This window comes from Hermetia illucens, chromosome 5 (genome assembly GCF_905115235.1).
Source record: "Hermetia illucens chromosome 5, iHerIll2.2.curated.20191125, whole genome shotgun sequence".
Lineage (NCBI taxonomy): Eukaryota > Metazoa > Arthropoda > Insecta > Diptera > Stratiomyidae > Hermetia > Hermetia illucens.
In genome coordinates, this window is record NC_051853.1 from 55257358 (window position 1) to 55275526 (window position 18169).

The 18169-nt window shown below is 42.9% G+C and overlaps 1 protein-coding gene across 1 annotated transcript; it reads left to right on the forward strand.

Moving 5' to 3' along the window:
* Positions 1–5579: 5579 nt before the first annotated feature.
* LOC119657529 (T-complex protein 1 subunit beta) lies at positions 5580–13797 on the forward strand. The gene is made up of 4 exons (XM_038064471.1): positions 5580–5666; positions 11779–12828; positions 12943–13210; positions 13272–13797. The coding sequence occupies exons 1-4, from the start codon at positions 5664–5666 to the stop codon at positions 13556–13558; spliced, it is 1608 nt and encodes a 535-aa protein (XP_037920399.1). The 5' UTR covers positions 5580–5663; the 3' UTR covers positions 13559–13797.
* The last annotated feature ends 4372 nt before the right edge of the window (positions 13798–18169 follow it).

Consider the following 18169-nt stretch of genomic DNA (forward strand, 5'->3'; position numbering starts at 1 on the left):
ACCAACAACATTAAACCGCATTGGTCAAACAGGAAGAATAAAGATAGGAGACTACAACTTTAAGACCGTTGATAACTTCTCCTATCTAAGGTCGAAAATCACGACCGATAACAGCTACGATGATAAAATCCGCGCACATTTGTTAGCAGCCAACAGAGTCTATTTCAGCTTACAAAAACTGTTCCGCTCGAAATATCTCACCATAGGGTCAAAGCTTTTACTGTACAAGACAATGATCTTGCAAGTCCTTATATATTCCTCAGAAACTTTGTTAGCAAGAAAAATTGCGAACTGTTGGCCGCGTTCGAGAGAAGAATCCTCCGAAGAATTTTTGGCCCCCTACATGAGGATGGACGATTCCGTATCCTAGATAACGACGAAATCTATGAGCGATACCATGACCGTCAGGTTGTGGATAAAATCCGGCTCAATAGGTTACGGTGGGCGGGTCACTTAATCCGTATGGATGAGGATGACCCAACCCGGAAAATCTATAAGGGCAATATCTATGGTAGAAAAAGAAGACGAGGCAGACCCTGCCTAAGATCGAGCGATGACGTAGACCACGACGCCAGACAGCTTTTAGGAATATCGAATTGGTGGACCTCGGCGCAAAACCGGGATGTCTGGAGTTCCTTATTAAAGCAGGCCTAGACCGGATACCGGTTGTTGCGCCGTTGATGATGATGATTGAAACAAACGGGATCTGTCCCCATTTGAAAGCTCCTCAGACTGTACGAAGTGTTGGAAAGTGTTGCTATACACCATCATTCATAAATTCATTTAATTAAAAAGAAATAATTATAATAAGAAAACATATAAAAAGCAGAGAAATCTTATAACTCTCTAATGGAAAAAAAAATAAATTTAAGAAATTTATACATATAGTCAGTTTGCTACTAGACTTTTTAAGACACGCCACAATTATCTGTACAAGTCGGCAATCGACTACATTTATATATGAATTCGGTAAAGTAAAATTTTATTTAAATTTATTAAAACCTAGTTGAGCTTGTATAAACATTAATTAATTTATTTGAATTAACTGAATTAAGATAGGTTAAGTTGTTTGTGCTCTAGGCTCCCCAGGAAAGCGTCAACCCCCCATTTATATAAGGTCCCCCCCATTACATTGGAAGTGGCAAGCGGCGAACGTTTAGGTTGGAGTGGGCCGCGCACGTCCCCTCCCTTATTAAGCCGTTTGGCAGTTTAGCTCCTTTGGGATTGACGTCTTTTGGTGGTATCAATCCGCCTCAAGACTTCACGTTTCTATTAGAGTAGTATACCGCGGGTGGGTTTATTTTTGTTAACTCATGAGTCAAGGCACGTGACAAAATCTCTGTGTCCTGACAAGAAGATAATATTGGAGATCCAAAAACCCCGGCGCTCACCTCACCGAACTGCTAGTATTCGGGTTAGCTCCCGCACGTGCCGTCCGGTCCCATATATTATCTCGCGCATTCAGTGTTCACGACTGGCAAGCCTGTCAGGAGAGCCTGGTTGGTTGACAGCCTTAATAACCGTATTGCTGCCAAAGTAATGCCACGCAGGACTCTCATCGTAACATACCACTTATCCAGGAATTCCCTGAATTAAAGATCTCTGCCGTCTTGGGTACGGCAAAGGGTGGACTATTTGTATGCAAGAACGTGGACTCGCCGAAGGAGCATTCCGAGGACATATGACGCCGACAAGGATCATGTGCTGCATCGAGGTAAAGTTTTTGGAGAAAGGGCAAAACCTCCGTTGCTGGTTATGCCTCTAATTTAGTAGCGTAGAATGGTGGTCAAAGGGTAGTATAGGTCCCGGGGCGAAACGTGGATTGGTACCCACGATGGAGCATAAAACCTGGGAAATGCCTGCTGAACCAACACCAACAGCTCTACTACCAAACCCTATCTCCACCTCCACGTGGTGACCGCTGGGAGCTCTTTCTTGACGAAAAGCCGCAGACGGAGAAGGATGAAGGCGAGTCTCCCGCGCCTAAAAACGGGACAAATTGTACCAACTGGTCCTCCAGGTTGGGGGTTGGGTAGGGCTGACAACCCTACACGGAAAACAACTTGTTACGAAGCCACAACAGGAGCCTCGGATAGGACGGATTTTTAAACGACGGACCCGGCAACGAAAAAGGAACAACGATTTGCGCATTTTCTCATGGAACGTGCGCTCCCTGTACAGAGATGAAGCTGATAAGCAGCTAGCCAATACCCTGTCCCAATATAGGGCTGATGTAACAGCGTTGCAAGAGATGCGATGGACAGGGACCGGTTTCCTGGAGAAGAGCCACTACACCATATATTATAGCGGTCATCCAGTAAACCATGTGCTCGGAGTAGGTTTCTTAGTCAGCCAAAAAATGAAACCTGCTGTTATCGGCTTTGAAAGCATAAGCGAACGGCTATGCACTCTGCGCTTGCGAGGCAAGTTTAGGAATATAAGCCTCATAAAGTTCACGCCCCTACAGAGGAAACTGCAGAGTCGGAGAAGGATACCTTCTACGAGGCAGTAGAAAGAAGCCTGTCCCAGATATGATATCAAAATCATACTTGGGGATTTTAACAGCCAAGTAGGGAAGGAGCCAGTATTCAGGCGATACGTTGGCTCCCATAGCTTACACGAAAAAACAAATGATAACGGACTGCGGACTATTCAATTAGCAGGGTCACACGAAATGGTTGTTGGAAGTACCTGGTTTGCGCGGAAAGCGGTCCACAAACATACATGGGCCTCTCCAGACGGGACCACTTTCAACCAAATTGACCACGTGTTGATCGAACGCCGCCACCTCTCAGCCTTGATGAATGTCAGAACATATAGGGGGGCCAATATAGACTCGGATCACTATCTCGTTAGCATGGTGCTCCGAGTTCGAATAACAATACCACCTAGAATCCCCTCTGACAATCAGGTGAGAGTGAACACTGAAGCCATCCACAACACAACCCTCCGCGACACCTATAAGAGGGAAATGGATGCCGCAATAACCGCAGTCAACAGAGGACCTGGAGATGAAGCATCAACTAATGATCTTCACAACCACCTGAAAAACGTTATCATGGATACGGCCACAAATATACTTGGCCCCAGCCGCAAAAGGAGTCGGAACGGCTGGTTTGACGATGAATGTAACCTAGCAACGGAACGGAAGAATGCCGCATACCGAGTAATGTTGCATTCTCAAAGAACGCGGGCACGCGCAGAGATTTATCACGAACTCCGTCGAGCGGAGAAGCGACTTCACAGACGGAAAATGGAAGCCTGGGAGAACCAACAAGTCTGTGAACTAGAAAAGTACAGGGAGCAACTGCACCAGGCGCGGAAGTTTTACCAACAAGTCAGCAGGATGAAACCTTATACACCTCGATGCTCATCCTGCCGAGACAAAGAGGGAAATCTGATTTCCGACAGAATGGGCATATTAGAGCGATGGGTTGAGTACTTTGATGAGCTACTGAACAACCAGAACATCGGCGAGTTGGAGGTCCCGCCAACTGAAGACGATGGACAAATACTGAAACCACCAAGTTTAGGAGAAATAGTCCGTGCAATTCATCGGCTAAAAAATCATAAGTCGCCAGGAGCCGATGGAATTACAGCCGAATTGATTAAATATGGAGGCGACCAGTTACACCAAGTGGTTCATCAACTTGTGCTCAAGGTATGGGACAGCGAATCATTACCTGACGATTGGCAACGAGGCATTATCTGTCTCATACATAAAAAGGGAGATATCACACAGTGCAGCAATTATAGAGGTATCACGTTGCTGAGTACCATCTATAAGATATTCTCCACTATCTTGCTGGGCCGGATAGCCCCATACGCCCAGAACATCATTGGCCCATACCAAAGAGGCTTCACTCCAGGCAAATCAGCAACAGATCAGGTTTTCTCTCTGCGGCAAGCGATGGAAAAACTATTGGAATATGGACAACAGTTACACCATCTGTTCATCGACTTTAAAGCCGCCTATGATAGCATAGCCAGGGTAAAACTGTACACGGCCATGGGAGAATTCGGTATCCCGACGAAATTAATAAAACTGACTAGGCTGACCCTGACCAATGTACGAGGCCAGATAAAAGCAGCAGGATCACTCTCAAGACCATTCGACATTAACAACGGTCTACGACAAGGGGATGCGCTATCATGCGTCCTCTTTAACCTGGCCCTCGAGAAAGTGATCCGTGATGCCGACGTAAATGCAAGAGGTACGATCCTCTTCAAGTCCACCCAACTACTGGCCTATGCTGACTATATCGACATCATGGGAAGAACCACAGGAGATGTACAAACTGTCTTCATCCAGATCGAGCAGGCGGCGCGAGATCTTGGGCTGCACATCAATGAAGGCAAGACAAAATAATGGTGGCAACGTCAGCACCGAAGACGAATCAACCAACAACATCAAACCGCACTGGTCAAACACAAACACGAACAAGAATAAGGATAGGAGAATACAACTTTGAGACCGTTGACAATTTCTCCTATCTAGGGTCGAAAATCACAACCGATAACAACTACGATGATGAAATCCGCGCACGGTTGTTGTCAACCAACAGAGCCTATTTCAGCTTACAAAGACTGTTCCGCTCGAAACGTCTCACCATAGGGTCAAAGCTCTTACTGTACAAGACTATGATCATGCCAGTCCTTATGTATTCCTCGGAAACTTGGGTTCTTAGCATGAAAAATTGCGAACTCTTGGCCGCGTTCGAGAGAAGAATCCTCCGAAGAATTTTTGGCCCCCTACATGAGGATGGACGATTCCGTAGCCTACACAATGACGAAATCTATGAGCGATACCATGACCGTCCGGTTGTGGATAAAATCCGGCTCAATAGGTTACGGTGGGTGGGTCACTTAATCCGTATGGATGAAGATGATCCCACCCGGAAAGTCTATAAAGGCAATATCTATGGTAGGAAAAGAAGACGAGGCAGACCCTACCTAAGATGGAGCGATGGCGTGGGCCAGGACGCCAGACAGCTTTTAGGGATATCGAATTGGTGGACCTCGGCGCAAAACCGGGATGTCTGGAGTTCCTTATTAAGGCAGGCCTAGACCGGATACCGGTTGTTGCGCCGTTGATGATGATGATGATGATGAATGGTGAGGGAGGATTGCAAGTTTCTCCGAAGGTCAGAGGGTAGGCGACAGCCCGCAAATATGGTTGATGCGCTATATCCTGCATATATAAAGGTTTATGGCAGCCATATTTCCATCATGAAACGGAAGCCCCCTAATGGTGTTTACACATTTTTCGAAGAAAATTCAAAAAAAAAATAAAAACCATGGGGTTGCATTTACCATATTCATTTTTGTAATTCCTTAACTGCAGTTATACCCACACCCACACCCCACATTTAATCCAGGTTCATAAATTTTTAAAACCTCCCACGGATTAATAAGGACGATTTTTTCCCAGAAAAATATGCACATATTTTCCAGCGGTTTATTTTCATACTTTATTTCCCGCCTGTTCTCAAGCAAATCATAGCACATTTTAGTAAAGAGTCCTCATTCTGTTTCAATATGACAAGTCTGGACTGCATTCTAGTCATCTGAGAACTACATTACCATCTGTCATCAGTCTCAGTTCTCCTCGCGATAGGTTTGTCATCTGCTCTGTGAAGTCGCGAAGTTAATTTTGTGGAAAAATGGTAAAAATTCACTCACTTTTAAGAAGTTTCAGTTTTTATTATTATTTTAAGTGCTGTATTTGATTCCTCTGAAGTACATTCGGTTTGGGAGTCGATGTTTCAGTTAAAATTCAAGAATGGTCGCCGGCTGCACCCCACGTGAGAGTGTTTATGCCTTCTGGAGAGTTCTTTGTGGACCTGACAAGTTTTTTGTGTTGCTAATTAGATATTTGGTCAAAATAATTACAATTCAACTATGAAACTCGTGCTTAAAAGGTGTTTCAGGCGAATCTTTTCAATTTGACCAATGACATGACTCATGGGACTGAACCCCGGTTTTTAGGTTATCGTCAATAGAACGCACGGTCTAGACGTTTCTGATGTGCCGTGAATTCTTTCCAGCAAACTGACGCCGAATATTGTTTTTCACATAAACCCGAATACTGCGGCCTTCCCATAGTCTGATATTGTTGAAAGTAAACTCTTCCGAATTCAGAACAGCCGCAAAACCAAAAGGTGTCTGCTGCACGCAGTCTGGGTTTACCCAATTGCTTCTCCCACTTTAAATCTAGGAAGCAAATTGGTGACCATTTGTTTAGATGTACTAATATAAATACAACAAAAAGGCTAACGGACACTTTCGGGATTCTATATTGCAGGATCTTTCTGCAAATAAGATAAATACTTATTAAAAGAGATCAACAATAATTTAATTAGTACAGCAGGGCCGAGACAATTAAGATTCGTATGAAGTCAGTCCAATGAAACAAAGTTCATAAAAATCCACTCCCTTTCTATGACTATCTTCAAGGACTGAATTTGATTAAGCGGAACAACTGCTCCATGAGATTTTTATAAAAAAAAAAAGGGTAAGGAACCCCGCCTGGGTAAGGAACTCCACACAATCCAGTTTTGCGCCAAGGACCACCAATTCCAGATCCCTAAAAGCTGAGTGGCTTCCTGGCCTACGCTATCGCTCCATCTCAGGCAGGGCCTGCCTCGTCTTCTATTTCAACCATAGATATTGCCCTTATAGACTTTCCGGGCTGGATCATCCTCATCCATACGGATTAGGTGACCCGTTCACCGCAACCTGCCTGGCCGGATTTTATCCACAACCAGACGGTCGTATGTCGTATGTAATCTATGGAATCGGAATTCTTCGGAGGATTCTTCTCTCGAACGCGGCCAAGAGTTCGCAATTTGTTTGCTGGACTGGCAAGATCATTTGTCTTGTACTGTAAGAGCTTTTTACTCTATGGTGACACGTTTCGAGCGACAGTTTTTGTAAGCTGAAATAGGCTCTGTTGGTTGCCAACTACCGTGCATGGATTTCATCGTCATAGCCAGGTTAAAGGGGACGCATGATAGGGTATCCCCTTGTCTTAGACCGTTGTTGATGTCGAATGCTCTCTAGAGTGATCCTGCTGCTTTTATCTGGCCTCGCACATTGTTCAGTGTCAGTCTTATCAAGTTCGTTGGGATATCGAATTCTCTCATGTTCAGTTTTACTCTTGTTATGTTGTCATAGGCGGCCTTGAAGTCTATGACAAGATGGTACAACTGATGTCCATATTGCAACAGTTTTTAAGGTTTTGTGTAAAACAAAAAATCGGTTTACTGTCTGTTTGTCTGTCCGTCATAGGCATTTTTCTCGGAGGCTGTAGCCGCGATTGCCATCAATTAACTACTCTCCAAAGCTGGTGTTAGTTTTGACATTTGTTGGAAAGGCGGGGAGTTCGGGGGTCGAAATTGGTCATTTATTTAACGGGGCCATTCCCAGAAACTGCCCAACCGAAAAATCTGAAAAAAATCAAGATGCTGCTATATAGTGGCTAAGTTCCGAAATACCTTCCATACCGATATCCTTTCAAATAAAGTTAATATTACTATAATTTTCAGTAGTTGGCTGTAGAACCCCCCTTAAGTTCATCCTAGCACCACCAAATTTTCCAGCAGTGTAGCCTATAATATTGATCCTACCTTGATCCTACCAAGTTTGATGAAATTGGACTATTACTAACAAAGTTATAATAGGTCAAATTTCTCACTTCTATGTAAATACAAGATTTTGAATGTCAATATCACTCGGAAAGTGAATATTCTCACATAATATATGCGTAAATTACGTGTTACGTACTAGTGGGAAAAATTCACACTCAAATATCATTATAATACATAAAATCTTTCATACCTGAAGCGGTCAGCTTCCGGTTTCCCGACTTGTTTGTTCCTGATTTGCCTGGAATGAAGCCCCTTTGGTATGGGCCAATGATGTGGACTATCCGGCCTAACATGATAGCGGAGAATATCTTATAGATGGTACTCAGCAACGTAATACCTCTATAATTGCTATATTGTGTGATATCTCCCCTTTTTACGTATGGGACAGATACTGCTTTGTTTGCCAGTTGTCAGGGCATTGGTTCGCTGTCCGACACCTTGAGCATAAGTTGATGAACGGCTTGGTGTAATTGGTCGCCTCCATTTTAAACCCATTCATAATTCGATTGGCTCCTAGCGTATTATAATTTTTAAGCCGATGAATTGCACGGACTGTTTCTCCTAAATTTGGTGGTGGCAGTGTTTGTCCTTCGTTCATTTGTGGAACCTCCAACTAGCCGATGTTCTGGTTGTTGAGCAGATCATCAAAATACTCAACCCAACGCTCTAATATGTCCATTCTGCCGGAAATCAGATTTTCCTCCTTTATCAGCGGGATAAGCATCGAGAATTCATCTTGCTGACTTTCCACGCGTACCCAAATCCTTTGAGAATGCAACACCACTCAGTATGCAGCATTCTTTAGTTCCATTGCTAGCTCACATTCATTGTCGAACCAGCCATTTCCACTTTTTTTGCAACTGGGGCCAAATATGATTGTGGCCGTATCAATGATAACGTTCTTCAGGTGGTTGTGGAGATCATTTGTTGATCCTTCATCTCCAGGATCTCTGTTGACTGCGGTTATTGTGGTATCCATTTCGCTCTTATAGGTGTTACGGAGAGCTCTGCTGTGGATGGCTTCAGTGTTAACTCTCACCTGATTGTCAGAGAGGATTCTAGATGGTGTTGTTATTCGAGCCACCATACAAACGAGATAGTGATCCGAGTCTATATTGGTCCCCCTATATATTCTGCCATTCATTAAGGCTGAGAGGTGGCGGCGTTCGATCAGCACGTTGTCAATTTGGAAGGCGGTTCCGTCTGGAGAGAGGCCCATGTATGTTTTTGGACCTAAAATCCCCAAGGACGATTTTGATATCATACCTGGAACAAGCTTCGAGGGTTCTACTGCTTGGTAGAGGTTAAGGCTGAGACACAACAGCGGAATGAGTGCATGCGTGCAGAGTGAGCTCCTGAAGTTCATTACACGGACTTGTATGAAACAATACACAAGAAGTCCTATGCGCAATGCGGCACGCAAAAATGTTCGGAAAATTGAACTTTTTCGATGCGTGACAGATAATATGTTGAATTATGTTGACACTTCACGTCATTTGCAATATGACGGCGTTTTTCGTTTTCGCCAGTTATTGTTGAATGTGAATGAATTCGTTTTGAGAAGTGCGGAAGGCATTATTTGCGTTGCATGTGTTAATTGTCAATGTCACTTGTATTAGTCCCATCGCTTCCATTCATAAGAATTGAATTTAAGCCGGAGGTATGTGCACTCTTAGTGGCATTTAAGTGTATAAATTTCATAACGTAAAATATTGGAAGAGGCATAAACTTGGAGATTATGTGCAATGCCGTTATTTTGTGCGCGGATAATCGACCTGCATGCATATTTCATGTTATTAAAATCATACAATTGATGCCGCTAAGAGTGTACTTAAATTAAATTTTTATGAATGGAAGCTTCGGAACTAATGCAAGTGACATTCCTATTTGGCACTTGCGACTCAAATAGTGCCTTCCGCAGTTCTCAAAACGGATTCATGTAAATTAATTACAATCAAAAGTAACAGCAGAAAACGAAACGCCCCGCCAAATTGCAAATGGGGTAATCTGTCATCACAATGAACCTTACCGTCGTGGAATCTTCATTGTACATCGAAACTGCGTGCGGTCCGCAGCTTCTCTCATCGGCATTCCGCACGCATCGTAATTGTGTTTCCCGCTTTATCCTTCTCCGACACTACAGTCTTATATAGAAGGCTTCTGTTTCTAAATTTGCCTCGCAAGGGCAGAGTGGATAGCCGTTCGCTCATGTTTTCAATGCTGATAATAGCAGGTTTCATTTTTTACTTACTCCGCTAGTCCTCGGAGGACTGGTCGGCCACTGTAATATATGGTGCGATGGCTCTTCTCCAGGAAACCGGCCCCTGTCCAACGCATCTCTCGCAAAGCCTTAAAGGCCGCTTGACTACCAGTCGGAATGACTATGTTATGCTTGGGGCTAGTATCTTGCACAAGACACCGATAAGTTTACAGTATCGCTAGTACCTCCGCCTACAATATACTGACGAATCCTGGAAAACCGTAGGATACGCCTTCCCCCATATTTAATCCATTGGCGAAAAATACTATGTCATAACCTAGCAAAACGTTGCCGGTCCTCCACTCTGCCCTGTTTGGAGATCACACAACAAGATTCTTCTTGAATCTGGAATTACGTGCGGCGAAGTCCTGCTAGGAATTCCCAGAATTCGAAGGTACTTCGTGTAGGATGTTACTTGGCCACAGGGCTTCGCTGTCCAACATCCAGTCTCACGTTGGGGTGAAAAGAGCCAAGAAGCTGTTTTTATTGTACGAAGGTGAGAGTTGCCATATAACCCCTTCTCTGATGAGACCCCATTTGTTAGCGAGCAAAATGATCGGGTTTATTTGCCAAATAATCAAAAGAGAGATGAAGACGGCTACGGTTTCTTACCAGGGCACAGGCAAATCCTCAGGCGCTGCCTCATCTCTACCCTGGGAGCAGCGTGACCGAAGCGGCTCGCCAGTGTTGTATGCTCCCTTTTATAATTCGTGAAACACAACAAGGGTACGAATTCTATTCAGCGTAAATCCGCCCACAGTTCGCACCAAAACTTGACCGGAGTTAAACAATTTATTTTTCGGGATTGAGAAGTCCTAAGTCCGCATCCACTTACTCTCGGACCGGACCAAATGGACAGCAACTTGCTCCCACTCTTTATGGTGCACGGACTCCTCTTTTTGGATTAACACCCAAAGTTCAAAAATGAAAAGAGGGACGAAGACGACTACGGTTTCTTACCAGGGCACTACTACGTGGACCATAAAGAGCGCGAGCAAGTTGCTCTCCATTTGGTCCGATCCGATATTAAATGGATGCGGACTTAGGGCTCCTCAATCCTTAAAAAGAAATTGCTAGATAAATCAAACGAAAATTTACAACTTCGAATGATCACCAGAAGCAGGGCCCATGACGTTGGTTTGATCGCCTATAACTGCCAATAGACGCTCTTCGTCTTGGATGGTGTATTGAAGCCATGGGTAAATCACTAGTTCGGCCGGAAATGCAACCCGTGACAGTTTTCTGCCTAAAGATATTGGACAGAAAGGTTGAGATCGTTCATTTCAAGCAAACTATTGGCTTGACGGAGCCACTTGCATACAGCTTATGGTGCGTTCGATAACCGCATCAAGACTATAATTCGCGTTAAAGGCGATGTAGTGCAAAATCACCCAGATCAGGCATTCGATAGAGCCAAATGGCGAAGCCGATCACGACGCTTGTGAACGGGACAAAGGCTGAAGAAAAAGAAGAAGTGCAAAATCTAAATTATTTATGAACATTTTTTAATTTGGGTTAATAAAATTCATTCAAAAGTTATTATAGCGTCGCTTTTTCGCCCCACGCACACTGGTTTTTTTTCTTTCTTTAGTTTTCGCTGTCCTCTCAGTGGTAATCTCGTATTGTGTAATCCATTCATCGGTTGACTGTCCCTGATTCTCGTTGTAATACAGAAAGGTAATGCTCACCGAGGTATGCATTATTGGACTAAGTCAGCAGTCCTTTTTACCTATTTCCCTTTATAGGAACAACTGGTACTTCTACATTTCTGCCTCTCATAAGAGAGGTGAACAGAAAATCAGACGACACATTTCATTAGCTTCTATTCAGCTCCCGAATTCTAATTGAAAATATTTTATCTCATTGCAGGAAATGTCCCTGAACCCTGTTCGTATCCTCAAAAGTGAGGCCCAAGAAGAGAAGGCTGAAATCGCCCGTCTATCATCATTCATTGGGGCTATCGCGATTGGCGATCTGGTGAAAAGCACATTGGGTCCCAAAGGAATGGACAAAATTCTCGTTGGTATGGGCCGCAATGCAGGAACCGTAGAGATCACAAATGATGGAGCAACTATCTTGAAATCCGTCGGTGTTGATAATCCAGCTGCCAAGATTTTAGTCGATATGTCTCGTGTTCAAGACGATGAAGTTGGCGATGGTACCACTTCAGTCACTGTTCTTGCAGCTGAATTACTTCGTGAAGCAGAAAAACTTGTTGAACAGAAGCTGCATCCACAAATCATTATCGCTGGATGGAGGATGGCTGCTCAAATTGCACGAGATGCTCTGACTAATACCTCCCGGGACAATTCAGCTGATAACACTAAATTCAAAGAAGATTTGTTGAATATTGCACGAACCACATTAAGTTCTAAGATCTTATGCCAACACAAAGAATTTTTCGCAAAACTTGCTGTCGATGCCATTCTTCGTTTGAAAGGCTCTGGAGAGCTTCATGCCATTCAAATTATCAAGAAAACTGGCGGCACATTGGAGGATTCATTCCTGGACGAAGGATTCCTGTTGGACAAAAAACCCGGCCTTCATCAACCAAAACGTGTTGAAAATGCGAAAATTTTGATCGCCAATACTCCTATGGACACGGATAAAATTAAAGTGTTTGGCAGTCAAGTGAAAGTCGATTCAATGGCGAAGATCGCAGATTTGGAATTGGCTGAAAAAGAAAAAATGAAGGACAAGGTCAACAAGATTTTGGGTCACAATTGCAACGTTTTCATCAATCGGCAGTTGATCTATAACTATCCCGAGCAACTGTTTGCTGATGCCGGTGTCATGGCCATTGAACATGCCGATTTCGATGGTATCGAACGACTTGCATTGGTCACCGGTGGTGAAATCGTGTCTACATTCGATAATCCATCAATGGTCAAACTCGGTCACTGTGATGTTATCGAACAGGTTAGTATTTTGTATTCAATTTAGAAAAAAATCGAAAATAATTTCTAACCTTCTGCGGGAACTTAAATCAGATGTAATAATATTTCATAACTTTTTTGCAATCCAATCGTGTAGGTGATGATTGGTGAAGATGTTCTGCTTCGCTTCAGTGGAGTCGCTCTAGGAGAAGCTTGCACAATTGTGATCCGAGGCGCCACACAACAAATTGTCGATGAGGCAGATCGTTCTCTTCACGACGCACTTTGTGTATTAGCTGCAACCGTTAAGGAATCACGAGTTGTATACGGAGGTGGATGCTGTGAAGCTTTGATGGCATGCGCCATCTTGAAAAAGGCTGCAGAGACACCTGGAAAGGAAGCGATAGCCATGGAGGCCTTTGCTCGTACGTCCCATTTTCATTTTGTAATCTCTATGGAAATAAACAATATTTTATTTTAACTTAGGTGCCCTTCTTCAACTCCCCATTGCGATTGCCGATAACGCTGGTTACGATTCGGCGCAACTCGTTTCAGAATTACGTGCAGCTCATGCACAAGGTAAACATTCCTACGGTTTGGATATGGAGAATGGAAAAGTTGCATGCATGAAGGAATTAGGTATAACCGAATCGTTTGCCGTGAAGCGTCAGGTGCTCCTGTCGGCTGCAGAGGCAGCCGAACTGATTTTACGAGTTGATAACATTATCAAAGCAGCGCCACGAAGACGTGTGCCAGATCGTGGCTATTGTTAAAGAGAAACTATTTATCGTAACTTTACGTCTAGCCTTATATTCTATATCTCATACATGCACCTAACGAGTAAATGTTTCCCTAAAATCCTTCAATCCTAATATTTAAAACGCTACTCTATGCAGAGTATGGAGCGTCTTGATTTGCATTATTTTAATTATCATTTAAATAAATGAAAATAACATTGACTTTTGTTCATCATCACTTTATAAGCGATCAAATTAAACGGATTAACATTCGATTCGAAACTTGTTTAACTAATTGGTTTTCCCCATGTTCTAGAAACAAGCTACTCAGGGTGTAAAGAATCACGCCCGTTATCAGAAAATATGAATTATCTCACGCCCAGCAACCTGGCAAGGCTCGAAAGTGCAATCAAGCTAAAAGCTGCAAATTGGATTGATGTAGGCTATGTACTCTGCACCACTACACTGTCTGATTAAGCCAGAACTGAACTGTGCATACACAATATTAGATGGATGTATGTATTTGTATTGAATTCGTTGCGTTCCCTGAGGCCCTGGCAAGTTAAAAGGAAGGCATTGACCGACACGCCTCAGGATTACTTCAGACGGACGAATGGGAACCTATTTATTATCTATGACCCCAGCGGCATCGATACCCTGTTTTCCATTTTATTGAAAATAATTGTTCTGCACAATTAATGTTGTATTTGGACCTTCTCTTAACTTGTATGATGGTATAGTATCTAAAATGTTTGTGTGTGTTCTAAAAAAGAAAGAAGGTGGAACGTCCCGTCCTATTCATCTTGCATGGTTTAAAAGTTAATTTTGCAAAGATAAAACCAGACGAGGAAACTGGAATTTGTGAAAAATGGTGGAGTCCTAAAATTTTATTCACGATAGCGCAATAGGCTCTCCTAGTTCTTCGACGTGACCCGATTTTTTATTTTTAGAAACTGCTTCTAGGGAGTCAAAATCCCCGTCTTTAACGTACTTGTTTTTGAGAACCTCACGCTGAAGACATTTATCGTTAGTTTCTCTAACCCCACACATGTAGGATTAGATGCTGCCTACCTTTATAAGGAAAGATTTGTTGTACGAGTGGTTTGTCAAGAGGGGACACTGGGGTCCACTAAAATGATCAGAAAAGGGTTAGGTTGGTTTGCGCTATTTAATGCTCCACTCGTTTATAATCCATATTTTTAGAATGCTCCAAGGGTCTGTGGGAGTAGACTTGGTAGTTAGCGCACACCACACTAAGTGTCGCTAGAGCTACATTATAAGTGGCCGCATTTACTTGATTGCCATTATCCGCTGGACACCGGAGTGAATTAAGACTCTCAAACTTTGATTCAGTTTTTACAGGCATGAACGGAGAATGATTTTCTTGATGTTTTCTCTTAGACCTTTTTGATGGCTTTGATAATGGTGCAGAGTTATGTCCTCATTACCAAGATGTTTTCTGTAATGAAACGGAGGTTGGGTTTTTCCTAATCACTAAGCACTTCCAGCCTTGTTCTCGACTGCAGCTGCGTCGGTAGCAACCAGAAGGTAATCCTCTGCTACAAGCCTTTTTGTCACCTCCTCAAAAGCTTTGGCTGCGGCACAGAATTTACTGCAGCAATTATTTTCAATGTTATCAAACGTTGGTTTGAAAATTCTATACATACGTTAGGAGTTTCTTGTACATAAGATGGGGCTTTGTTCATTAATTCTTTTGCTGCTCGAAAAGTCGTTCTTGATTGAGGCAGCGGTTTATTTGCAAGAACAGAAATCATCAGCCTCCAGTGCATGCGGGGCTCCCTGGGGAGCAGCCCCATTCTGGCCGCTCTTTTTTAAAATCAGTTCAATGTCTGTCTGTCACACCCGATTTACTCGGAAACGGCTGAACCTGTTGCCACGAAATTTGATGAGAAAATATGGTCTGTGTGTCCCTTTACGTGCAGGGAGTGGCGTCATTTTGTGTTGAGTTTGAAGAGGGGCTTCCCATACATGCGAAAGGGGGGTGTAACATTTTTTTTTTTCACAGAATATGGTCATGTGGGTTATCAAATGAAAGGGCTCAATTAGTGCTTTTCAAAACTCCTATATTTGACATCGGGTGAAATGTAGGGGGTGAGGGCTCAATTAGTGCTTTTCAAAACTCCTATATTTGACATCGGGTGAAATGTAGGGGGTGAGGGCTCAAAAAGCGTAACAGGTCTCGTTCTCAGAACATATCCAATCGAAAGATCTGAAAAAATCAGTGGTGTATCTACGTGAAATCTAGGCCTCAAAATACATCCCGTTCCGAAATGTGCACAAATAATAGCATATTTTAGAAATTTAGCCGGAAGCGCCCTCCACCCTTAAGTTCATGCTAGAAGTACACAATTTGACACAAGCATAAGGCACAACTTTGAAAATTTTTAAGGAAATCCAACTATTATTAACAAAGTTATAGAAGGGGAAACTTTTACATTTTATGTGGAATGGAAAAATGTGTGCAGAAAGTTTTTCACATAAGATGAAAACGAAACTTTCATACCCGAAGTACTAGCTTCTGGCATTCCGACTTATTTTTATTTTAGTGGTGGAAAGCATCGAATGTCACAGTGTGGGACTTTAACCCACTAAAACCACCTCTTCTCACCCGCTATGCCATACGGAAATATCTATAAATATTACACCGTGAGGCGAGTTAAATACCGTACCGGTTTACACCTACGGTGAGAATCATTTTCCCCCTGGCGCATCTTTGTAAGCGCGCTAATCTTTGCAACTCCTCCTGAATACAGCTTACGATACCATTAACTACATTCCATAATTCTTGGGATTGGAGCATTTGCGAACTGATCGTCTCTACTTGTAACGATCTCCTCAACAGTACGCAGTTAGCCTATGCGTTCACCTCTCTTTGTAACAATTATCTCAACGTTCCTGCCACTCCCTGATTGTGCGCTTTCTCTCCTCCATCGTTGCTCTTTGTCATTGTGGTCTCGAGTACCTTATTACTGTACAATCTCTGCATCTCCTAAGTCAAAATATCAATAGGCACCATTTCTACAACAACAAAAGCTGCCTCATTTGACGTCGTTCGGAATGCGCTGGCGACTCTTAACGCGCTCGGACGAAATACTGTCGATATTTCCTCTTAAACGCCCTAACACTAAGAGCCTTGATCCAAGCTGGTGCTACCTGCAGAAGAATGGATGAGCACACTTTGACTAGCAACAGCATTTTCGGTGGCTTGATCTTCCAAAAGTTTTCCTGCTCTCCCGCCCGCGTAGCTTAAGAGTTACTTGGAGGTCAATCAATGATTCAATATAATATAGCGAAGTATTTGAGGAACAGCTTGGACTCTATCATATGCTGTCCCATGCAAAATCTTAGAAATTCTTTCAGTTTGTGACTGCTGTCTTCGGCAGTTACATGGATTTGGTGGTATGCCTTGACTCGGTCCAAGGTCGAGAAAATAGGGCAGCCTGCGATAGAGTGCACAAAATCGTGGTTGAGCGGAATGGGGTATCGGTCTGAAATCGTCTGGGCATTTACAAGTCGGCCTAGGAATCATATAAAACGGTGAACACTATGAGCTGTCTGAAAGTCTGCAAATACCCTGCTTAAGAAGTTCTTTAAACTTTTTTCACGCAACTGCGTGCGATACAGCAGGCTCCTAAAATTCCTGGTCCTGCGCAATGCTAACGTCCCCCGTGTTTGCTGCTGTAATTTTGTGCTGATGGCTGATGGTTCACGGGTTGAAAAGCTTGCGTTGCCTAAGATTGATAGTGATTTTCAGTAGGCTTGTTCGTTTATGGTGTGGATTCTGAGCCTGTGATATTGTTGCGTAGAGGGGAACTGGAACGCAATTGCGCGCGTTCGACACGTAAGTTGTTGGCTCCGACACAGTGGAATCAAGCTTGTGTAACATATTGAAATATTTAAGTGACTCTCAACAATAGCCTTGAGATGCACACCACTATCTCATTTTGATGTTAGATAATTTAGTCTGAGAAACATATACCTCGACGTAGGCATAATGTCTGGTGGCAGGAACAATACTGCTAAATCAAAACCAACGAATTAACTCAATGTTTTCTGTGTAACATCCTTCTTTCTTGATTTGTCACAGTTCAGGATTTATGAATTCGGCGACATGAAACTCCTAAGTGGACACATAAGAAAAGGAAACGCTCTTTTCCAATCCTAATGAATTGAAAGAAAGTCAAATTCCATGTAAGTCGATGAGCTATGAGAGATTTCTAAGCACTCGAAAGATATTTTTCGTCACTGAACACGGTAAAAACCATTATATTTCTAACTGGTGAAATTTCTTCTACTTTCTTATGGTTTCAAATTCATTCACTTTATTTAATTATTAAATACTCATCGCTATAACAACTCCTTATGGTGGGAAATATGGAAAACGATAGTGGGCCCATAACGTATTTCTACCGCAGTGTAGTCCTAACGAAGATATACCATATAATCTTATGCATTGAAAAATATCTCCGAAATCCAGTCGTAACTTGGGCAATCTAAATGGATGGAATTGAATTCTAGAGGAAATAAAAAACTATCATGCAGAGAGGTTGACGAGGAATATAAACTTCTCTTTAAACAAACAATGATACTGGATTACCACCTAAACAATTAACGAAAACAAAGCAA